The sequence below is a fragment of the Ptiloglossa arizonensis genome, chromosome 1, assembly GCF_051014685.1.
Source record: "Ptiloglossa arizonensis isolate GNS036 chromosome 1, iyPtiAriz1_principal, whole genome shotgun sequence".
Classification (NCBI taxonomy): domain Eukaryota; kingdom Metazoa; phylum Arthropoda; class Insecta; order Hymenoptera; family Colletidae; genus Ptiloglossa; species Ptiloglossa arizonensis.
In genome coordinates this window covers 7,507,523-7,533,477 of record NC_135048.1, presented here as the reverse complement: position 1 = coordinate 7,533,477, position 25,955 = coordinate 7,507,523, and the positions used below count along the sequence as shown (strand labels likewise).

General features: G+C 37.8%; 1 protein-coding gene across 1 annotated transcript in view; it reads right to left on the bottom strand.

Moving 5' to 3' along the window:
- Window positions 1–349: 349 nt before the first annotated feature.
- The window catches only part of Sli (slit guidance ligand), a 59,893-nt gene continuing 34,287 nt past the window's right edge, over window positions 350–25,955 (bottom strand). Inside the window, exons 17-30 of the mRNA XM_076311349.1 lie at window positions 25,225–25,388; window positions 23,692–23,893; window positions 23,527–23,598; window positions 23,006–23,077; window positions 20,558–20,629; window positions 20,313–20,476; window positions 16,815–17,034; window positions 14,104–14,413; window positions 12,412–12,625; window positions 9,966–10,427; window positions 8,999–9,199; window positions 8,695–8,850; window positions 6,544–6,683; window positions 350–5,412 (exon numbers count right to left, since the gene is read on the bottom strand). Coding sequence (XP_076167464.1) covers window positions 5,326–5,412; window positions 6,544–6,683; window positions 8,695–8,850; window positions 8,999–9,199; window positions 9,966–10,427; window positions 12,412–12,625; window positions 14,104–14,413; window positions 16,815–17,034; window positions 20,313–20,476; window positions 20,558–20,629; window positions 23,006–23,077; window positions 23,527–23,598; window positions 23,692–23,893; window positions 25,225–25,388 — 2,536 coding nt within the window. The 3' untranslated portion in view covers window positions 350–5,325. The remainder of the gene's footprint in view (window positions 5,413–6,543; window positions 6,684–8,694; window positions 8,851–8,998; window positions 9,200–9,965; window positions 10,428–12,411; window positions 12,626–14,103; window positions 14,414–16,814; window positions 17,035–20,312; window positions 20,477–20,557; window positions 20,630–23,005; window positions 23,078–23,526; window positions 23,599–23,691; window positions 23,894–25,224; window positions 25,389–25,955) is intronic.

The window sequence follows — 25,955 nt, the reverse complement described above, 5'->3', positions numbered from 1 at the left end:
AAACGAAAGGAGCCGGCAACCGGACAGACACGGCCGGATGTTTATCGAAACTCCTTCTCAAGGAATACATTTCGGCTGGTCCGAGTACGAGAGCATTTGCTATACTTTAAGCGTAAAGACTCTTAAAATTGGTATACTTCAGTCGCATGCGCTATAGTCCACCGATTCGTGAAATATATTAAGGTTTCTCGTAAAGTAAATGTACAAATATAACTCGTAGGAATTTCGAGCAATCACAAACTCGAACGCTCTTCATCGTCGTTAACCGAATCCCTCGTCTCTTCCCTCATTATTGTCCAATATAGACGTAAGCTTCGTAGAAAACCCTATATCTCTCTTTCTTTCTCACTCTCTCTCTCTCTCTCTCTCTCTCTCTCTCTGACCCTCTCCTTCTCTCCGTTAAACGTTCCGCACGACGTTTATCTCGTTACAAGAAGAATTACTCGCACGTATGTTTGGTCGAATGCGAAATTCATTAATGACTACGGCCCTCGCAACTTCCTTCGTGTAACCGGCAGTGTTGGTACAGGTCTCGGGTGTTTCAACCTGGACCACTGTTCTCGTTTTTAGCGAAGTAGACAAGCTTTCAGAACTTTGCTGACGATTCTTTTCTCATCGAGTGTGCATCTAAACGGAAACGCGAGATTTCAATTCTACCGATTCGAAGTTCGACAAGAAAGTTCGAACATATTCGGATTCATCGTTTAGATTTAATATTGCCCGAGGTGTGTTAACAGTTTGTAATAGACACGTGATACCGATGTCGTCGAGTTTCATTTGTTTTAAATTTGATTGATCAAGTTCTAGATAAAGTTACGTAATAATCTTTTATGGATCTTCCATTGTTTCAGTTTCAGAGTGAAATTTGGTTCAGGATAGAGCTAGAGGTCCGATACGAAGTTTAATTCGCTGTGAAACATTGTAAAGAGAATTTAATTTAAATAATGGTCGATACCCACAGTAGAGTCTCTCGACTTTCCCATTTCGATGATTATCATTGAGGAGTTCTTAGGTTATGTAACTTTCGACACTGTATTTTCTACCCAAACGGTAAAACAGTTTTCGTTATTGACGCAACCACGAATCTACCTTATCATAAACCTCTCCGTTGTAGAAAACGATATTAACGACCAGTATCGTGTGTAGGCAAAGAAGATCGCAACGCGACGAATGATTATCGAAGTTTTATCGACAGAGAGAAATGTTAAGTTAACGTGGAATTTTCAACAAAGTTCTAAAAATTGTTCAATCGTGTCTACTCGTGCTTTTCTCAATTTGATTTACAGATATTTAGCTCAATATATTGTTTACCAATCATATTATGTTCAATCAGATTTCAGAAGAATTTGATTTCTCTTTAATCTCACGTATCACGTAAGTTAGCGAGATGAACGTTTGTTAATGAAATTATCTCGTTAATTTATAACGTACCCGATTGGCAAGCAACGTGTTAACAACAACAACAACAATCTCCAGTAATTCGTAGCTGTGAAACCATACTCGAACGCGTTCAAACCTAATCGCGAAGAAACTAATTTTCAAACGCAACGCTGTAGGCAACTTACGTTACTATTAATACTATGAAATCGTAACATACGTCGCTATGGTACACCTATTATTTTACTACGGCGTATAAGGAGAAAATCAGTAACAATAAGTGACACATTCGACGGTGCTACAATATATGCTGCGTATCGCTTCTGCCATTCGTTTCTGTTCAATACTTTCTCTTGAAAACGAATACACAAGTAGTAAAATTAATTTTATCGCAAAGAATTCTATAAAATGAACGCTGGTATAAAATCCTCCATCGAAAATACTAATTACGAGAATAATAACGTAACATAAAAATATTCAATTCATTTTTCGTGCGCAGAATATACGAACGGATATACCACTTAACATAATCTAAAAATACATTAAGAAAAATTGATCGATCCCCTCTCGGTACGATTCTCGCATTGTAATTCCCCGTAAATATGTACTTATTCTGTATACATTTGCTTGATTTACATTTTCCTGATTTTCTAAAAAAGCGTTTCCTTTCGCTTTTTCGAAAACCTTGCCATTTACTTTCCCATTTCAAATTTTTAAAAAAGTTTCACGTTACGTGTAACTTCCAATAGAACTTGATACGACGAAGGTGTTCACCATCTTGGAATTGGAATTGTTCACATACCAAAATTATTGAAATTCAGTAATCGTTTAAGTATCATATATACACACTGTAAGAAACGTAACAGTTCTACGTATCTGAATAGTCAAAATCAACGATTCTCTGAGTGAAAATTAATTTTTTAGCACAATGCAACAAATCGAGAGTCCAGTGTATACAATTTTACTTAGGATACTTGCATTCGGCCATATCAATTCAACTTCTCAACAATCACACGTACCGAAAGGGGTTGAAAATGCTGAACACTGTGCACATGTTGTTGAGTATTTTACTGACTTAACCCTTTGCACTCTAATTACGTGCTTTGAGAATTGTATTTCAAATTTCCTACAGTAGTATCTTCGTTTCGTTAGGAAAGGTAGAAATCTGTCAGAGGTACGTTAAAATCGGTTGATGAAAAATTAATATCAAAGATGGCGGACCATCTTCGCCGAAGATTCGGAGTGCAAAAGGGCTCGATCGTACTCTCTACGAATTCGTTTCCCTTTAAGAAACCGAGTTCTAAGAACTGTCCGAAGGTGCGTGAAGAATAATCGATCGATAACAATAAAATCTACCGAAAGTTTCCTGTTCAGATAGTCCGTGATGAATAAATACGACTTAAATACTGGCAGTGGAAGATGCAATGCAGTTATTCGCAGAGTAGGTACACGTTAAATAGGTACGCGAAACATTAAGAGGGACTTAAGTAGTTCGAACGAATCACGCCACCCCGATGAAAACAATCGCAAACTCATCGTCGACGCTCGATTTATAAATAATGTGCTCATACAAAAATAATTACGCGATCCTCTGCCCCCGGGCGCAAATTGATTGTTCCCGAGTTACATTAGTTACATTCGTCTCGTCATCGACTTACAATTCGTTTTCTTTTTTTTTTTCTCTTTTTCTTTTTCTACTCGTGGTCGCATATAATTTATCGACCTGGCGCTTTTAGCGACTCTTCTTGCGTGCAATTTGCACGATGAACCTCGAAGCAACGCGTTAGGCCGTGGAATGAAGAATTCGAGGTTCTGGGAGTCCGTTAAGTCTTTCTTAGAGACCTTGGTTAGTGCGATCCAATCATTTTTCGTCTTCCTCGTGCATCCAGTTGCACACGTTGATTCGACAGAGGTCCCCAGATGTGACGCTCACACGGTTTTTAATGGGGTTTTGACGCAACGATATGGCTTGAAATTGCAACCAGAGCTAACCATACATTGTTTCGCGTGTAGACGGTGAATAGTTTAATAATTATTTAACATTAAAGAGTTGGTACGTTGTACAATCTGTACGTGTACTTACATTAAATGTAATTCGTACTTTTGTAAAATTCATTATTTAAAATTTAAGCTTGGATCGAAAGATGTATGCGTTTAGTATAAAAAGAAACTAGAGCCACAGAAACGAACACACTCGAAATGTCATTTGTTTTGGTATTTCAGGTGGTATCGCTGTGCAAAAGCACATTAAAAAGTAAACGTCACACTCGAGGACCATACTTTATGAAACAAGAGAGAATTTTATTAACGAATTGTATTTATAATTACATTAATACATTTTACGTCGATGCTCTGTTAGTTAGCTAAAGCTGTTCTTTCGATGGAGAAGTAGAGTTATCCAAACACTACAGTTGTTGCTTTGAAACTGAGTGTCGGTGTTCTTTAATTGTCGGTGTAGCAACAAAATGCACGAACAGGACGAGAAACACTGTGTCTTTTAAATATACACTTCCTTCTGCTGTATTAAATTATTCCATTAATTATCAAGGGCTTAAATATTTATGACAAAGGAACGTTTCTTAAACAATAGGACGATCAGAATACACATTAAAAATTATCGTAATCACCGAATGAGACAAACTGAAATAGAAATCGTCGTAAGGACTAACTTTTTATCCAAAGTGTCGTTTAAAAATCTTCCGTAAGATATCCATCATTGTTCGTGTGTTTATACAAACGTTTACTCAGAGGACAATAGACCTAACAGCCCATCGAGTTCCACGATTAATTGGAAAAGTTTTGGAGAAACGTGAAGCTCCCTATACATCTTTAATACTTATACGATATCGTTTACTTCTTTACCGTTTTTCATTTTCTTGCTTGCGTTGCGCTTAAGTTACAATTATAAATCGTCAGGCAGTTAAGTCAGGCAGTTAATCTGTTGCGAGTGTGTCAACAGATATGGAAAATAGTTGCACAAAGCTCAGCTTACTAGCGAAGCATTTATTATACCCGATGTTAATGCATCCTTAAATGCAAAATTTCGACCTCTCAGACTAATTTCTGTTACGTTTAAACTGAAACTTACGACACTGAACATTTAAACAGGATGATATGACTTATTTAACGACTTTCTTTAGACAATTGGTTGAAAATATTCTAAAAGCCAACCACTCTCCTCTCTCAACTCTCCGTCCATCCAAGTCTCAGAGCCAATTTTTGCGTTTCAACTTTGTTCACTTTCAATGTATCGAATGAAAACACTTCTGAGAGATCGCAATATTAAGCGTGAATTCTTTACAATCGATCCATACTCCATCCATCAAACATCGACACCATTCATTAGATCTATTTCACACTGAGCGAACGATGCTGCGTGGTTTCTGCGATCGTGCGCAACTCTTGCGAATGTTGGAACACGTGCATCTGCGGTCCATGTTGCACGGTTTTCCACTCTCCACTCTCATCGTTAAACATACGATTAATAATACCTAGTATGCGTTAAACTGTTTCCAATATCAATAGTTCCCGTGTCCACGTACGCACGATATAATTCTTTTCTCCTTGTTCGAATATATATCACACTGAGCCGGCTGCGCGTGTGTATGTGTGTGCTGTGTGTGCATGCGTGTACGTGTGTTTTTTGTTTTCGAGCGTGTATACATATGTGTGTGTGTGTGCGTGTGTGTATACGTGCCATGTCAGATTTCGACCAGGCAGTTCGCGGCCCAATGTTTCGATACGCGTTTCACGAAGATGCGTCGAGGACCACATGGGCTCGTCCCTCAGGATTTATAATCGACTCTCGGCACATCTCCCGTGTATGTACGCGTAGAAAGTTCGAATTGGGACACTGCTCGGTTCTCGGGGGTTTCTTCCTCTCGGTCTCGATACGTCTCGACGAATATTTATGGAACACCTGTGGCGCCCCCTGTCCCTCGATTCTGGCTAATAGCATTTCCGGGTGCACGTGCACTTGCGCACTAGATCGACGTCCTTTGTGTACCTCATCCCGTTAGCGCAGATCAATCGAACCTGCAATAAATTCGTGACCCTCTTATTCATCGAATACGGTACGATCGCTCTCGGAGATTACTGGACGTCATCGACAGGTTTGTTTTCCCCTGTTTGGAACAGGTTAGCCTCCGTCAATGTCCGACCAAATTAAGACTCGTGCTACTGGTAAATTTATCTTACTTTTCTACTTTATTTTCCGATGTTATTAATATTTTATTTTTCTATCGCGAATTTAGGAAACTATGTAACGCTACGGTACATTCACAGTGGCTCGAAAATATATTCGGACGTTATATTATAAAGTTTTTCTCACTTGTAAGTTTGATTTTGATGAGAGTTTGTGTGCACGTGGAGCATAATAGTGTGTACACGGAGCAATTATTTTGTCCAGAGGAAATTCCTTTAAGAAGGTGAAATCTAGTTTCGAAAGTTTTAATGTTTTTTTAATTTTTTTAAAGCAAACTTTCCCGGCACTCTTTTGCAACAGAATGACAGAGCATCAAGGGTTGAACATTTTTCACATGAAAAGTTTTGTTCCGCTTCCCAATATTACGAAGTTGTATTTGAAAAATCGAAGATACAGAAAGGCTGATTCTAGCCGATTTCATGCAACACAAATTTTCTTACAAAAAATATTCAGTTACTCTATCGCTTTACTGTGAAAAAAGGTCCCAGAAAAAATTGAAAATCTTCGTATTAAAAAAATGAAGGAATGTTAAATTTTCAGGTCTTCACCCCTCGAGAACATTTTTGTCGACCAAGAAAATTATGTCATACGCCGCCTAGTATGCTTCACACGCGCGCAAACATTCATCGAAATTAGACTTGTAGTTTAGGGGAATTTCCTTATAATATAGCGTACGAATACTTTTGAACCACTGTGTATCAATTGGATATATTCAAGCTTAACTAAATATTCTACCAAACAAATATATTCAAAGTCAGTCTCGATCGTTTCTGTATGTAAACAAACTATACGACGTATCCCCAATAAGTCTGGCATTAAAGTTTCGGTTCGGTAGAAATCAATTCACAATTGTCAGGCTCAAAGCTATCGAACAGAGATGTGTGCGGTAATATTAACGAACAGCTTACCGAGTATTAAGATACCAGTGATAGATACTCTAACTTCAGATAATTAAATCGTACCTTGCGCCGTTTTGTCTTCCGCGGCAGGCAGCAAGAGTTGCCACAGCTACCCCAACACTTGGCAAGCTTCACTGGTCGTCTACTCCGACATCCATTCTCGCTATAATACTCTCTAGTGTGCTCCTTGCGGCACGTTGGAGCTGCAATAGAATCACGCATATCGTATGGCTCTTGTTACTGTAGCGTTTGTGTCCCAACAATCTGGGCACTGTAAATTGGAAATATTAAGGGGAGACACCATCCTGACGAGTCAAAAAATAGATTCTTCTTTCCTTATTTTCTTAAAGTGTGTAGAATTTTATGTCAAAAGGATATTTCGAGATTGAAACATTTAGCGAAGTTGCAACGATAAATAAACAACTTGTTTGACGTTTCCCTCAAAACTGTCGTCTTCAATCTAGCCGACAGGAAATCTCCGGAACTGCACATCCGATTTACTTCAAATTTTATAGAGACGTCCTGCATAGAGTATTCTACAATGTAGCGTATGATTTTTTTAATATGTTAATTGTCTGAGTTTTTATAAACGTTTAAAGTCTCTTTTTGGACAGAAATGATTGTCTCTTCTTCAAACCTCGAGCATTTTTACAATTATTAAAATTTTAGAACGATCTTACGCTGCATTTTAGATAATAGTCTCTAGTTTATGAATCGACAATATTTTTTAATTTTGTTATTTCAAAATCTTCCAGTTCTTGTCAACTGTGGCGTCTAACGAACAACGTTTCACCAGGAGGGGTTCTGGGAATAGCGAATAACTTCGCCATTTTGTACCATTTTTACATTCGCAAAATTGTAAAACAAAGCTGAAAGTTATACTTATATTCCCCAAAAAAGATTACATTTTTCATTTAGTGACTACTTAGAAAAAAAATTCGCAAAATTTAACTATTTTTTAACGTCTCAGAGTGATGTCCCCTTAACACGTTCGCTACCACAATTCGAGGAAAGAGTCGCTTTCCATAGCCCTGCATTCAAATTTTCTTAATTTTACATAATTTGACATAAGTTTTCACATACACGTGTCATCAAAATATCGAAAGTAGATGGTTTAGTTGACTTCTATTGTACGTCACAGATGTGTGACGCCACAGACCAATTGACACATTTATGTGACATATCGGATGATGAGGATTTTATAAAATAGTAAGAAGACATCAAAGATGGAAACATTCGCAAAGTTATATTATTCTTACTTATATATTCTTATTTTTTTTTTTGAAACCGAGGGACTTAACGTACAATTGTATTATAAATACAATGTGTATGCTGCATTGTGTTTATGTTTACGTTTGCTGCAGAATAACTGACTTTGCTTATATGTAAAGTAAAAGGCATTTACGTCTTTTTTCAAAACTATAATTTTTAATCTGGCCGACACGAAATTTTCGGAACTACGGAATTATTTAAAATTTTATAGAGATATTCTGCATAGAGTATTCTAAAACGAAGCGTACGATTTTTTAAATATGTTAATTGTTTAATTTTTTATAAACGTTATAAACATTACTCGAGCAAAGATCAAACCGTATAATAAATTGCTCAATAATTTTTGTCGTTCTATAAGAAATGGAGCTATTAATGGGTTGTTCGGAAAGTCATTTCGTTTTTTTTTGGTGAAAATGAAACACGATTTTTTTACAGCGTATAAACATTTTATGAAATTATATATTCTCCATTTTGGAAAACGAAATCACTTTCCAAACCCAATAGTTCCTTCGTTTTATTTTTCTAAATTTTATTTTTCTAAAGATGATACTACTGTTCGATGAACACGTGTGAAGTTTCGTGTAAACCTTTCGACTCGTTCGTATATTTACAGTTGTACAACAGTTGAAGTGTCATAATATTTTTTTACAATGAAGAAAACGACAAAATTTATCGAACAATCTAGTACCACCAACAACAGAAAATACGTAGAGACAAACTACCTAAAAAAAAAATATCTATCGTAACACTCGTTACCAGGTGTAGTCCACCATTGTTTACACTGTGTATATAGAAGCATCAACGATGTAAGCAGATAAAAACTTCATCTATTTCTTTTGTTGAAAATTCAAATACAATCTCGGTGCTTGACACTGAGCCCTGGATAGAACTCATACATATGTGACGCATGGTAGCGAACGTGCAAAGAATGACTATACATACCTTTCTCACAGTACCGTCCTTGCCATCCAGTTTGACACCGACACGTGTACGGATACGGACTCTCGATCGGCGATGGCACGCATTGGGAGTCCTTTCTGCATCCGTGTCCCGCGCAGGGATCCGAAATTATAGTGTCAGGTACCGTGAGGACGATGTCTGTAATCGAACGTACTTGAATCAATCGTTTTCATCCTCGATTAAAATTCATCCTGGTGTTGAATACCATTTCGTTGCGTTCGAACTCTCTCGTATCTGTTTCAATCGCGATAATGGACAGGAGAAATGGTGGTTACCGGGTACTCACCGGAATGTTCGTGAGCCATGTTCTCTTGTTGCATAGGTTCCTCGTTGCTGCCACTATTCATCATTCCTTCTGGTTCGATGACGTCACGCGCCTCGTCAGCCTCTTCGTCGTTCGACATGCATCCAGGAGTCACACGGTGCATTTTTGCAGCGTTGCTGAAGTCTACTAACTTGTGATTGATCCACATCTCGGAGATGCAGCCTGAGATGGAATCAGAATCATCGATGTTCAGGTGTGACGCTTTCCAACGGAAAGACACTTTCCGGATTCGAATACGGAAACATTGTTTCGACAAACGCGTGACAATTGCTCAGGTTTCTTAAACACGAATCTGTTGCCCCGATTTTAACGTCAAAGCATCCGTTCCAAGTCTATTTCGATTTTTAAACGAATGACATTAAACACTAGATGAAATCTAGTAAATAAAACGGTAGAAATCATTAAATTCTAATTGAATTGGGAATTAACCCAAGAAACATCACAGATTCTTAGATATTAAATTCTAATTGACAAGATTTCGCTAACTAGGCATTTGGTCTAGCAAACGAATGAATCCAAGGAACATCACAGATTCTTAGACGTTAAATTGTAATTGACAAGATTTCGCTAGCTAGGCATTTGGTCTACCAAACGAATTACCCAAGAAACATCACAAATTCTTAGACGTTAAATTGTAATTGACAAGCTTTCGCCAACTAGGCATTTGGTCTACCAAACGAATTACCCAAGAAACATCACAGATTCTTAGACGTTAAATTGTAATTGACAAGATTTCGCTAGCTAGGCATTTGGTCTACCAACCGAATTAACTCAAGAAACGTCACAGATTCTTAAACGCATAGCAAGTAATAAAACAGTCGTTGAACCTGATTAGGTGTATTACCCGTTCTGGAGGTTACACAGTTCCGAGTGTCCCTTCTAATCTCGAAATCTGCGATGTCTATCGAGTGGTTGGCCCGAAACTTACCTTGGAAGCTCGTGGTGTTCCTCAAGTGGAACTCCGTGAATGCGATGTTGGCGACTTCCGGCGTGACGCCGGCGACGTACATCGGCGCGACAAGTTTCAGGTACTCCTTAGGACCCTCGTTAATAATGCTCCTAGCAGAACCACGGTCGACCCTCATCGTGAAGTTCTTCTTGATCGCCAAAAGCTCAGCCACATGGGGTTTGCCGTCGGCTACCATTTCGTAACTGTACATCGTCGAGGTTGGGTAGTTGCCCACGTCGTACGAGACACGGACACGGCCATTGAACAACTCGACCGCGATGTGGTCGCCGTTTTGCCCGTCGTAGAGGAGAACCCCGTTTTCCTGCATAGTCGTGAAGACGATGGTCACGTTCGCTTCTGGCCTCGTGCGTAGTGGCTCTAGCTCGACCAGCGAGCTGTTGTCCACGAAGCTCAAACTCGTCAGGTACTCGCATCGTTTTCCTTGGAATGGAGAGTTATTCGGTCAGCATCGACGATGTCCATTCATGATCTTAGGTCGTCTCGTAGGTTCGTGCCACGGTGTGTTCATACTTCGCGCGTTACGTTTCATGAACGCACAGTATGACTAAACTTACACGCTTCGGTTTAGTCCGTGTAGAAGTCATTCGAAAGCCACAGATCGCGAAGCGGTGAGAATATTGTATCTAATAACGGATCAAATAATGAACGAAACGCGTGTCCATTTTCGTCAGTTCGCGTTGTACGAGTTTCGAGAAGGGAATGCGGTAACGAGCGCAGCAGATAACGTTTGTGTCGTTTATGGGGAAGGTGTTTTAACGACTCGTACGTGCAGAAAGTGGTTTGGTCGATTTCGAAAAGGAAATTTTAATCCGGAAGATGAGCCACGAGACAGAATTCCTGATCTGGTGAACAAAACGAGGAGTTTGAGAGAAATGTCGCAAATGTTAAACACTTCGAAATCATGTCTACATAGACATTTGAAGAGAATGATGGCAAAGTTGGCATAGACATTTGTAGAGAATGATGCCTTGATCGTGCGACCTCTGAGATAACCCTTAGATTAAGATTATCGATTCCAGATACAGACCCCAAGTTCCACTGAACTGGATGAATAAAGCAGTCAGTCAATTACCAACTAAGCTCTGTGTCGAATCTTTGAGAGAGACTCTGTCCCAACGTCGTCAGTAGAGTTCTTTTTAAGAATTAAAGCTTCGATGTTCTAGTCTGAATGCACTGTGGTAGCATTCTCGACTAACAACAATAGATCCTAAGATACCAGGGTTAGGTCTGGGTTAGGTCACTAAGACACTAGGGTTCTCTTAGGAGTTATCTGCTGTGCACACACAGGAGTCAATATCCTTATTTATTTCCTGATACGAGGAATTTCCCCGTGACAATCGCGTGGTAATTTGCATATGGTTGCTCGCACGTAAAGAAAAGATATTAAAAGATATAGTAATTAGAGGGATTATTATGTGTACTTAAAACCCAAAGGAAACAAACTTGGATCGAAAGAGACAATACAATAGAACGAGTTGCAAAATCTGGTTTACATCCTCGCAATGTTTTTTCTATATAATGGGGCTACTAAGGAATTTTGTTCTTCGAGCTGCTTCTTCGACTTGTATTGTGTTCAGCTTGAAAAATTGAGAGAAAAAATTGCAGAAGAACGTACAAAACTTATAAAATCTGGTAATGTGATTCTTCGTCACGCCGGACTGCAGGTTACACGAAATGTGAAAAAAATGTACAGGAATTTGGTTGAGAAATTTTATTCCATCCACCTTATTCTACGGACATCGCACCATTGATCGTTACAACATTATTCAAGTGGCAAACATTTGACAATGTGAACGCGATAGAAAATGCTTTAGAAAAATATTTTTGTGACAAATCAAAGAAATGTTGTACTAATGGGATCGTGTTGTTGGCTCAAAAGTGGGAAGAAGTCGTGCAAAAAGGTTTTTTTGTAAGTTTCGTAGGTGAGATTAAAATATTACTTTCTATGGTAGAAAAATAAACGGTACGAACTTACGAGACGACTTAATATATCAAAACGATAACTTATTCTGGTATCTTTTTTTTCTATACTTGGTTTTAATTTTCCAGTGAATTGTACTTATCGATCCACATAATAGATTGTTCGATAAGTTTTGTCGTTCTGTTATTGAACAATAAGTTTACTGTTCAATGTATAAGTTTATCGTTCGATAAAACTTATCGAACAGTGCTACGTTGAACAGTAAACTTATTGTTCAATAACATTATCGTTCGAAAAACTTATCGAGCAGTGCTACATTGAACAGTAAACTTATTGTCCAATAACAGAAGAATATTTCAATAAAGACAAAATTTATCGAACAATCTAGTATAATACTGATAAACTGTTTTTAAGAAACAAGTGATTCGATCTTCCAACGAAGAATTCGCAAAATGTAACGAAACAATTGGTCTAATCACTTACCGGTGTAGCCGGGGTGGCACTGGCAAAGGTAGTCCGCGGCGGAAGCGGGAGCTGGTTGGAAGCATGCACCATGCTGACAGTCATGGTGAGCACATGGACTAGTCTGCGGATAGAGCATGGCTGTCGAGGGTGCAGCTTCGCAGTATCTCCCTGTGTATTCCGCCGCGCACTTACAAACGTAGTTGTTTATGCCGTCGATGCAAGTAGCACCGTTCTGAAAAATATTTCACTCGTATAAAAAAACGTTTGAATTCAGTCGCTATTTCATTCACACTTTCACGTCACGCAGTCAAGTGAGGACGTATAATTTAATAAAATGTTTGTACACTCTAAAAAAAATCGTGTTTCACCACTGCATAAAAATGGTTACTGTCCACGTATTCGAGAGACTGAGAGCACGTGCACCGTGAGACGTTTACTCGAAAGCAGAGACGTTTGCTCGCAGCTTTGTGTATTTCGATCGTAAAATTCGAAATTCTCAATGAGAAAAGAACGAGACGAGGAGGGTGATCAAATAGGTGAAATAATGGGGTGGGTGGATGATAGCTGTTCGGTGGCTTTGAGCGTGTTAAGCGCCATGTCAGTCATTCGTGAGTGACAGTATACTTTTCGTTCAAGCCGCGTCAGTCACTGTCGATTGACGATATACAATGAAAAAAATTATATTCTCCTATTAATGAATTGCAAATAATTGAAAGATTATAGAAGAATGTACCTAAATATTATTTGCCAACAAAAATTTCAACGAGTATTATTAAAACACGGTACACAAAAAATTGATTGTTCTTTACAGGTTTTACGGAGTGTCGTTACGTGTTTTGTCAACTTTCTGGTAATATCTCGTCTAAATTTTCGTTTAGGCCACAGTAAAAATTGGTTGTTCTTTACAGGTTTTACAGAGTGTCGTCACGTGTTTTGTCAACTTTCTGGTAATATCTCGTATAAATTTTCGTTTAGGCCACAGTCAAAATTAGTTGTTCTTTACAGGTTTTACAGAGTGTCGTCACGTGTTTTGTCAACTTTCTGGTAATATTTCGTATAAATTTTCGTTTAGGCCACAGTCAAAATTGGTTGTTCTTTACAGGTTTTACAGAGTATTATCACTTGGTTTGTCAACTTTCTGGTAATATCTCGTCTAAATTTTCGTTTAGGCCACAGTAATATAGATACAACGTTCTGTTATAGTATCGTGAGTTATGGAATAATAGGTTGCTCGATAAGTTTTGTCGTTCGATGAGAAATGGAGCTACGAAATTCGTCGTTTTATTTTTCTAAAGACGATGCCACTGTTCGATGAACACGTTGCGTAGTCTCATCTAGATCTATCCACTCGTTCGTATATTTACGGTTGTTCAAAGTTCAAGTGTCATAGTATTCTTTTACAATGGAAAAGACGACAAAACTTATCGAACAACCTAGTAAAGTTCGACCAATCTAGTAAACAACCTAGACAGCTTGAGTATGCAGGTGTATGTTTGTATAAGAGAGAGAAAGAGAGAGAGAGACTCAACGCAGAAGGTTGAATAATTAAATGGCGACCGAGGATCTCCTCTCGAGTTCAAAGGGTTAATTGTGCGATTTGTTAATGTTTTGGTGCTGCTACTACCTCATTCAATACACCTACATCCTAGAACATTATTCACCCTTATTCTATAATCACCGCCACCGATGAAATAAATTCCTAAACAATACCTGGCACATATGATTAACGCAGTCATCCAAGTTGGTGGAACAATTGAAGCCGGTGAAGCCGATTGGGCATTCGCAGCTGTAGTGGGTCCCGTGGTCGACGCATCGGCCTCCGTTTTCACAGGGGTCGTGCCCTTTTGTGCAAAAGGGTATCTTCTCCTCGCAGTACTCGCCCATGAATCCTGGGGCGCATTCGCATCTGTAGGCCTGTACGAGGTCGACGCAGGTGGCGTTATTTGCGCACTTGTTGTTCTCGCAGTCGTCGACGTTGTTCTCGCATCGAAGTCCCTTGTATCCGGGAGCGCAGTCGCAACTGTCACACACCGACTGATCGTCAATCGAGACATTGACCATGACCTTCGATCGCGGTGTATCCGCCAATCGATATTACCAAGCGCAACCAACGTATCCACGAGAGTGTTTTACGTTTTCACGAGAGAAATGATTGGCTCGTTCGGAAAGTCGTTTCGTTCTCCAAAATCGAGAATGTATAATCTGATAAAATGTTTGTACACTCTAAAAAAAATCGTGTTTTATTTTCACCAAAAAAAAAATGAAAAATGGAAAACAAACACAAAAACAAATGAAAAAAATGACTTTCTGAATAACCAATATAACGGGCCGAGTGAAAAGTTTTAAGCGTTTTTCGTTAGATGGCTTCAGCGAGCTATATCTCACGATGTATACGTTGCAGCTCGTCATTCTGTACAGTGACTTAAAGGCGACGTGACGCTTTAAAAAAGGTTCTGCGACAGTTTTGCGTTTGGTGGATCCAATTGTGTGTTAGAGCGCATCCAAAATGGAAGCAAAAAGAGAGAAAATTCGATACATTCTTCAGTACCACTAGCGAAAAAATTTGTGCTGTTTATGGACCAAATACAGTATCGAATGCAACAGCAAAGCGGTGGTTCCAACGCTTCCGTTCTGGTAATATGGACGTCGAAGATGAAACACCCTCTGATAGGCCAATCGTTGAAAATGTTAATAAAATCATGGAAATCGTCGAGTTAGACCGGCATGTGAGCACTTATTCCATTGTCCAGGAACTGAAGATCAGCCAGAAAATTGGGCATTTGGAACCATTTGCATAAGACCAGTCTCGAGAAGAAGCTCGATGTATGGCTGTCACACGAATTGACGCGAAAGAATCTTTTGGAGCAAATCGATGGCTGCGATTCTTCGCCGAATCGTAACGAAATTGATCGATTTTTGAAACGGATGGTGACTGGGGATGAAAAATGGGTGGCATACGAGAACAACGGGCGAAAAAGATGGTGGTCCAAGCGCGGTGAGCCGGTCCAAACGATCGCCAAGCCCGGATTAACGACCAAGAAGGTTTTACTGTGCGTTTGGTGGGATTGGAGGGGAATCCTCCACTATGACCTGCTCCCATCGGGCCAATCGCTCAATTCGGACCTGTACAGTCAACAACTGACCAGATTGAAGCAGCCGATCGACGAGAAACGTCCAGAATTAGCCAACAGAAAGTTGTTGTGTTCCATAAAGATAACGACAGGCCGCATACATCTTTAACGACTCGCCAGAAGCTCCGAGAGCTTGAATGGGAGGTTATATCGCACCCGAGGTATAGCTCAGACCTGTCTCCAACCGATTCTCATCTTTTCAAGCATTTGCAAAATTTTCTTCATGGTAAAAACCTGGCCTCTAGAGAGGCTCGTGAAAATGTGCTGGTCAAGTTTTTTATCAATAGGGACAAGGACTTGTTCGATCGTGGAGTTATTAAATTGCTCTCAAAATGGACGAAACTTATCGAACGAAACGGCGCATATTCGATCTAAATCCGAATATTCTAACTTCGTTAATTTCATCGTCGAAAGAGAAAAACGCTCAGAACTTTTCATTTCACCTAATATCTCGTTTGGAGATCCTACGACGAACTTGAATCGATTTACGAGCATACTGGCCGGAAGTGACCGCGAATCGGAATTCTTCGACAATCGATGTTACCTCGTCGATAGGTTGTTGCGTGTGGCTGCTACTCTTCGGGGCTCACGTGCAGGGGTCCCGTTTCATTTATTTACACAAGAGAGCACGGGTTTTCTACGTGCAATTTAGTGCTACTGAAACTACAATCTATACAGTCTACTTGTCAGAATACGTAAAAAATTTGTTCACCGAGTCGAGTTCTTCGATAAACGACGAGACGCACCTATGACATTTGGCGCGTAACTACTGGTCTACGATCAATTTACTTTTACTCAATCAGACCGGTTTAGTCGGCAATCCAAATTCCAATTTTCGTCAAGATCGATGCAGTGTGCTACGGTAGACACGCAAAGCTACTTCCTTATCGGTATTCAACTATACCGAGTACATTAATATTTCTCGTGCAGGTCTACTCGATTGTTGTCCAAAGCTACCGACTCGTGTCTCCCACGTATGGAAGATGAGATCAATCGATATCTACACTGAATGCACAGGATCAAACTCGTGACTTCGTGTCTGCACCGAGATTCTCATCCGAGTGTAATGCTCCGGTTACTCGATGAACAATTGCGAGAAACGCAATATTTTCGAGCGTGTGAAAAACTATTTCTTTCGCGTTTTCAGTGGGTAGCTCGGAGGACGATAAACGTGACGAGAACCTGTCGCAGACATCGCTACTACGGGCACCACTGAACGAGCAAATTAGAGGTCAGACCCGAACGAGCTGGCCAAAAGTCTACTTGGCAGCTGGCTGAGACGTTTGGTACCTGAATCTTCCTTCCTCCAGTACTTTGCAAGTTCCGGTGTTCCGGCAAGGATTTCCATAGCACGCGTCGATTTTATGTTCGCACCGGTCTCCATGATATCCTGGCGCGCACTTGCAACGGAACTTCCGGTCCGGAAGCGTCTCGCAAAATCCTCCATTCTGGCATGGCAAGGTGTAGCACAGGTCGCACTTGGCCAGGACTTCTGCTGGTTGTTGATTGGCTGCGCGGAAGAAAGGTCTACGATTAATGAGCAATTTTAGTACCCTATTGTGACGACGGGCCAAAAAACCATGAACTAAACAGACTGCGTCACGGGTCAGTGAGAAAATCAAAAACATCTGCACGTGCGGAGAATCGTGGCGATCGCGAGGCAACGTAGGCCAGTTGGCTGAGGTAACTTCTACGTGATTCTACGCGAGACTCGACGATCGAGATCCGAAACAGGATCGAAGTGTGAAGGATGGGAACGTAAGAGGAACTGAACCTTATCTTCTTAACCCTTTCCACTCGAGAGGCGATCCTCGATCGTCACTCGACTCGGTGTACTTTCTCCAATTTGATAATCATTGTTTGATTTGAAATTGATATTAAAATTCAATTTGTAGTCTTACAAAAATGGTATAACTCGAAAATGGTAAATGTCTTACTTTATGGTAAGATGTAAACATATGTATATGAAATGTTGAAATGAAAATGTTCCGTTTTAAATTAATTACACGATTCGAAGGGTTTCATCGAGATGCTAGTTTCTGGTAGGAGAAGAGCTTCGAGTGCAAAGGGTTCGGAAAACCATCGTGGTTTGGAATTGCAATAAAAATTCAATTACTCCTTTCTTGTAAGATGTAAACATATGTATATGAAATGTTGAAATGAAAATGTTCCGTTTTAAATTAATTACACGATGAAGAATTTCATCGAGGTGCTAGTTTCTGGGAATACGGAATAACTTCGCCATTTCGTACGATTTTTACTTTCCCAAAATTATAAAATGAAGTTGAAAGTTATATTTACATTCTCCGAAAAATTCTACATTTTTCATTTAGTAACTACATAGAAAAAAATTCGCAAAATTTACTCAGTTTGCAACGTCTCGAAGTGGTGTCCTCCCTTAAGGCGTACTTTATATATATCTCAAAAATGCCAATCGATGAGGAAAAAGAGGAACGTGTAAAATTGATCACATGTTTAGAATAGAAAAGGTCATAACGTTTTCGAAAAAACATGCTACAGAATTCAAAGTAAATTTCGTCATGAAAGCAGATGCAACCAGTCATTTTGACTGGTTTTGGTAAATCTACTGTTAATCACGTACACCTAGTTCGTCTTAATTCTATACGCGTGATCACGACACTGATAAACTGAACTGAAACTCGAACTGGACCGAACTGTGACGAACTCTGATCTAACTTCGTAGCACCGTACCACGTGTCGTTACAAGTAGTGGGAAAAGACCAAGACGAACGTAGAATAGAAAAGAATGGAAAACAGAAACGGAAAAGAAGGTGGAGAAAATTGCAGGAAAGCAGAGAAAGCGACTGGGTAGAAAAGCCTGGAAAATGCCACTCGTTCGTTGTTGCGCGAGTCCGGTCGCCACATGTTTGCGTTCAAGATTGCTCGGGAGCAAGACGAGTAATCGTAGAAATTAGAAAACAAAAAGTAGGGAACGTAAAATAACAGAATTACGAAAAAGTGAAAGTGTAGAAGAAAACAAAGAAACTATGATCCACTTTGACGTATTCCAGGTGTCCGTGACAAATCTGGGAACGACGAACCCTACCGATAAGATGAGGCATACACCCTCACTGGTGTGTCCCCTACGATGATAAACCTAAGATAAAGATTATCGATACCAGGTACAGATCCTAAGTTCCACTGAAACCCACGGTATCAATATGTATATAAGATCACCGTGCGATGAATGAAGTAATCAGTCAATTACCAACTGAACAATTATCTCTGAACTTCGTTCTAACGTCATCGAATAAATCTTCGTTGTTATCTTCGTTATTTTAAAACGTGCTACGGTTTCGTTTCAAAACTTATAAATCTCGTTACATTGATCCGAATGTATTGGATTGTTCGGAAAGTCATTTTTTTTATACACTCTAAATAAATCGTGTTTCATTTTCACCAAAAAAAAAAACGAAATGACTTTTCGAACAACCCAATATTTCGGTGACATTCTAAACTAGCACCAGTAGTGGACAATTTAACAACTTAATACAATACAATTTGTATTAAGAAACCACAGTTCTCTTAGAAATCATCTGCTTCTTGCTCATATAACGATTATCCTGATCACGGACCGGGACAATCTTATTTTTTATGTTATCTAAGGAATTTTCTCGTGACACTGACAACTTCTGATTTGAACACAATTTGTCCTTGTTTTTGGAGTTTTAATAAAATACTTCCAAAAAATGAAGATTTTTTTCATTCTAGCTGGAGACCTGGAACAAGGAAGCACTATGGTCAACTTCCTTACCTTTTGTTCAAACGAACCACTATTATGTAGGTATTCGATTATTTTGTGGTATAATACATCGATACACAACACGAAGATTCTTCTTCGAAGAGCACAGATACACATATCCTGTAAAGGATACTTTTTTTAGTATCTACCGAACGTGGAGTCTAAAGTCGTATTTGAAGATGAATATCTCGCATCTTTAGAATCAATTCGATGATCAATTCTCAACTAGTCCGTTGCTATGGCAAATCGAGCAAAAGTATACAACAATACTCGTAAGAGAGATTGTTTCGAAAGTCTAACAGCAGAGGAAACCCATTAGATTCTTAACAAAGTTCTACGAATCGGTTTTCGAAGATGTTAAACTACACCGAACTTTTGTTGTCGATTTTCTCTCCTTTCTCGAAAATGAACCACACGATAAAGTCGGCAACTAATCAACCTAGACGCGAAGTTACGGAAGAAAGTTCCTTAGAAGCGTCAAAGCGAATAAAAGTTATTTTCTAGCACGATAATGTCAGATCGCGTACAGCTGAAGCCACTGTCGAAACGAGGAGTTCATTCTCACCTTGCCTACTCTCCGGATGCTGCACCTTCGGACTATCACCTGTATAACTCGATGCAACACGTTTCGTAAGAGCAGCGTTTCAAATTGCACAATAAAGTGAAGAAACGAGTCGATAATTATTTCGCGGTTGTTTCACGCGTTCGAGAAGCCCGCAATTTTTTCTTCGTGGAATTCAGTTTCTATCGGAGGGACGGAAGAAAATCGTAGAATAATATTTCAAACGAGGAAAATATTGTAATTGCAACGTTACATGAATGAATGTATCGCAGAGGGAAAAATCCTCCGTTACAAGTTGACGATCTGGTATATCAGGTCTGGGTTAGGTGGTTAGGTAGTTAGGACATCCTGTAGAATGGAATTACGGTAGAGAATCTGATTGAACTGCTCGTGGAGCAATAGCTGAATTGCTGCAACTGGCCGTGGTTGTCGCGATCGCGATATCTGTCATGGAGATACATACTTTTGCATTGGAACGCGGTCGCAGGTGTTGTTAGGAGGGGTTTGTCCCTCATCGCTGGCGGCTCCATGCATCTGGCTATACCTGCCTCCAAGAAGTCCTTCTTCACCCACTCGGCCAACCATCGCATGCTGCAGTCACAGTAGAGCGGGTTGGACCCCAGAGCGCTATAAACACACCGGTTGGTGAATTATCGACAACTGCCGAGAATGCAGTGCGTTCGCTTCTGGAACGTGAGAGATACTTACAGGTGGGTTATAGATTTCAGATCCTCGAACGCGCCTTCAGGGATCACGGATATGTCGTTGCCGTGGAGAGACCTGGTGTGAAACGTAATTTTAAATGATCGAACGACGAGGGATTTTTGTTCGTTACTTTAACATTTTCGTTGCAAGATAGTATTATTGTATTACGGTTATTATCGTTGTTGGTATTGTATTGCAGTTATATTGCAATGTTTCAATAAAGATGTGGAAAATTATAGTTGCAGTAACATTATATTCATCTTACGTTAATATACTATGGAACTAACAATGAGAAACTTTTCTTTAGACACGTTGTCATTTTCGTTGCAAAATAGTATTATTGTATTACGGTTATTATCGTTGTTGGTATTGTATTGCAGTTATATTGCACTGTTTTAATAAAGTTGTGTAAAATTATAGTTGCAATAAGATTATATTCATCTTACGTTAATATACTATGGAACTAACAATGAGGAACTTTTCTTTAGACACATTGTCATTTTCGTTGCAAAATAGTATTATTGTATTACGGTTATTGTTGTTGTTGGTATTGTATTGTAATGTCAATATTGCAATGTTTCAATAAAGATGTGGAAAATTATAGTTGCAGTAACATTATATTCATCTTACGTTAATATACTATGGAACTAACAATGAGGAACTTTTCTTTAGACACGTTGTCATTTTCGTTGCAAAATAGTATTATTGTATTACGGTTATTGTCGTTGTTGGTATTGTATTGCAGCGTTTATATTGCACTGTTTTAATAAAGTTGTGTAAAATTATAGTTGCAGTAACATTATATTCATCTTAGGTTAATATACTATGGAACTAACAATGAGAAACTTTTCTTTAGACACGTTGTCATTTTCGTTGCAAAATAGTATTATTGTATTACGGTTATTATCGTTGTTGGTATTGTATTGCAGTTATATTGCACTGTTTTAATAAAGTTGTGTAAAATTATAGTTGCAATAAGATTATATTCATCTTACGTTAATATACTATGGAACTAACAATGAGGAACTTTTCTTTAGACACATTGTCATTTTCGTTGCAAAATAGTATTATTGTATTACGGTTATTGTTGTTGTTGGTATTGTATTGTAATGTCAATATTGCAATGTTTCAATAAAGATGTGGAAAATTATAGTTGCAGTAACATTATATTCATCTTACGTTAATATACTATGGAACTAACAATGAGGAACTTTTCTTTAGACACGTTGTCATTTTCGTTGCAAAATAGTATTATTGTATTACGGTTATTGTTGTTGTTGGTATTGTATTGTAATGTCAATATTGCAATGTTTCAATAAAGATGTGGAAAATTATAGTTGCAGTAACATTATATTCATCTTATGTTAATATACTATGGACCTAGGAATTTTTATTTAGACACGTTGTCATTTTCGTTGCAAAATAGTATTATAGTGTTAATATTGCACTGTTTCAATAAAGATGTGTAAAATTATAGTTGCATTAACATTATATTAATGCCACGTTAACATACTACTAATATCATAATTGATACATTATCTAATACCATGTTTATTATATTATAATAATTCCATATTGTAACGTCACTAGAAAATTAATATACGTACAGTCAACAAACTGTTGATATAGTATTAATAACATATATACACACACTGTTACACCGTTGTATTAAAACAGTATTGACATAATATTAATACAGTGTTAGCACAGTATGTCCTTTTAATCTTAATATAATACCGAGACAATATTTAGATAGTGCTAATATATATATATATATATATATATATATATATATATATATATATATATATCGTGTATTATTATTTGGAATAGTTTTTGCGTAGTATTAACATAATGTTAGTACATTATCAACGCAACGTTCGAATATATTTTGCATTTTTAAAATCCCGAACTTTTATTAAATTCAACCCGAACGATCCGCTCAAAAATTATTTCGTCATCTGCTTTGTGCTCGTACGAGTGATTTAATCGATAAATTAAAATACTTCGTTTATTGTGAATAATAATGGCTCAAATTGTCTCTATAAATAAAATTAATAACGCAAGCAGGGGAATAAACATTGATAACGTATCGTGAATCGTCGGGACCGATAAAACGGCATGTTTTCGCTCGTTAATTCGGGGCAGATTGTTTCTCCCTCATCACGGATTCCATTTATCCCATTATCAAATTTTAATGTATGTCCAATTATCAATTGTTCTTTTCTCGTACGTTCTGCATTCTCGAAGAACTAAAGTACACCGAAAGCTCTTGGTGTTTCGTTTAGAAACGGAAGTTTCGAAAGAGAAATGATCTCGTTTGTTCAAACCTTTCGCAGCGTTATTTCGAGTAATACTTTCTCCATTATTCATAAAGAACGTTGACTACGAAACAAAGATATAAATCTACGTATTGTTCGAAAAGAAAAGTAACGGATAATCGAAACTCACATTATTCTCAGCGATTTCAAGCCAGCAAGAGCGTTACGCTGAACACACTGGAGCTTGTTGTAGTTGATAATCCTGGAAAAATAACAATTCAAATTCAAGCTCTTGTAACATTATCGAGAACTACAACACGGTCAACAATGAATCGTAAATATCGTAGTATTCAATTGTACAAAATTTACTATAATTTTTCGTGTACATTCTGCTTCAACATTGTACAAACAAGTCCATAATAATGAATTCTCTGGTGAATCGCGAATCGCGTGGTATACATTTTTGAAAATTTTTTCTAAACTTGTACCGTTTTAAAATCGTCCAATGGATCTGTAATGGTTAAACCAACAGTGTGAATCGCAAACAGTATTTTCATGTATCGAAAATTTTCTACAATTTTTCTTTCCGTTTGTAAAACTTGTTCAACGAGTTCTCGAGAATGAAAGCATTCAATGGAGTCGAATCGAATCGAAGCGATGAAATTCAGATGAAAATACGACTCTATCGAGAAAATTGGAACGTCGACTTACAGGTGCGACAAGTTGGTGAGATTCTTGAAGGTGTCGTTCGACAGCATTCCGATCTGATTGTTGCTTAGATCCCTGAAAGCGAGAGAAAGCGGTTTTAGTTTTTTTTTTGTTTTTTTTTTTTTATAAATCTCCTCGGGGACGTAGTTGCGCGCGTATTTTATTTACAGTCTAGTGAGAATCCTCAGGTGGTTCAGCCTCTCCGGCTGGATCGTCTTGATTTCGTTCACGTCCAAATACAGCTCGGTGGTTTCCGGTGGAATCCCACGTGGAATCTCTGTAAGCTGAGACCTCGAACACCTCACCACTGACCCGGCGCAATTACATTGGGGTGGACAGTAATCGTCTCCTAGGCAACCCACGCTGTCGTCTGCGATTCGTAAAGTAGACGGTGGATCGTTAATCTCGGGATCAATTCGTAAGATCAAAAAGGAATATACGAAGACAAGATTTGGGTAGATTTCTGCTTTTGAATAACTGTGCTAAATTACTGATACAATTATTTGATGAAATATTTTACCAAATAATTGATAAAATTGTATTATCGAATATTTTACCAAATAATTGTGTCAATTATTTTACTAAATATTTGACCAATTAATTGTACCAATTATTTTACCAAATATTTTACCAAATAATTGTACTAATTATTTTACCAAATATTTTACCAAAGAATTGTGTCAATTATTTTACCAAATATTTTACCAAATAACTGATAAAATTGTATTACCGAATATTTTACCAAATAATCGTGTCAATTATTTTACTAAATATTTTACCAATTAATTGTACCAATTCTTTTACCAAATATTTTACCAAATAATTGTACTAATTATTCTACCAAATATTTTACAAAATAATTAATAAAATTATTTGATCAAATACTTTACCAAATAACTGATAAAATTATACTACCGAATATTTGACCAAAGAATTGTATCAATTATTTTACCAAATATTTTACCAAACAATTGTATAAATTATATTACCGAATATTTTACCAAATAATTGTATCAATTATTTTACCAAATATTTTACCAAATAATTAATAAAATTCTACCTTCGTCCAAGAAATATTGCTTTCGTTTAGATTCTTTCATTCGATGCTTAAAAAATATCGGCGATGAGATTAAGATTAATCTTTTCAGGGACAAATGCTTTTATTTGAAATATAATAAATGAAAATGAAACAGACATTGACGTATATCAATCCTGCGACGATGTTCCCGTTTCATTTTTGTATATTATTGCGAAATTTAATTACGAGTATTCGTTCACAATTTTAGCGGTTATTTTCCTGTTAGAATTTTTTAACTAATTTAAACTTTAAACGTATACATATGTGTATACGTTAATGTTCTTGGATAGATTAAATTAACAATTGTTTCAGGGAATGTACCCTCACCACTGATCTTAATGTAATAGGTTGTTCGATAAGTTTTGTCGTGCGATAAGAAATGAAGCTTCTTCGTTTTATTTTTCGAAAGATGGCACCACTGTTCGATGAACACGTGTGAAGTTTCATGCAGATTCGTCCACTCGTTCGTATATTTACAGTTGAAGTGTAATAGTATTTTTTTTTTACAATGAAAAACACAATAAAACTTATTGAACAAGCTAGTAGTTCACAATTGGTAATCGTCAATTTAATTTACGTTATTTCTCTCTTTCTTTTTTCAACGAAATAAGTAAGGATCGTACTGTTGCATTTGAACTCGTGATGAGGAATGTCCTTGATGATGGCGTCCTTCAATCGTGGTGGATCGTGACAGTGTCCAACCACGTCAGACATGTCGCGTTTTCTCAACCATCCGGCGAACCACGCGAGATGACAATTACAGGACAAAGGATTGCCTTGCATGTTGCTGAAAATGCGGGGCAATTTGTTAAACTGCCATTAATTATGCGCACGGAAGCAAGAAATATTTTAGCAAAGGGTATTAAGCAAGTTGGGGGTGAATGCGTTTTAACTAAAATAAATTTTAACTAGTCACGATTCGTACAATTCTTATATAATTCTAAACTGATTAAATATTATTTTTGTAATAATTATTAATCTAATAGTTGAGTAATTCTTATATATTGGAAGCAGTACTAGTTACTAGTCATTAATAATATGCTGGCTTCACTCTCATCAAACAACAATGATGTAGTACCTACCAACATGAACTCTTTGAAACTAACTAATTCAAACATTTATATATATATATTATTATAATATATGCAAATGAAATCATTAAATTGACACACTCTAGGATCTAACATCGATAAGTATCGTGTTACTACTGTCATAAGTAGCATTAATTGTCAATTACTACTTTATTTCATAAGTTACTGACAATTAACGTTACTTATGGCAGTAGTACCTATCAATGTTAGATTCTCGGGCTCGTTAATTTAATAATTTCATTTGCATCCATTTAAAGTAGTTT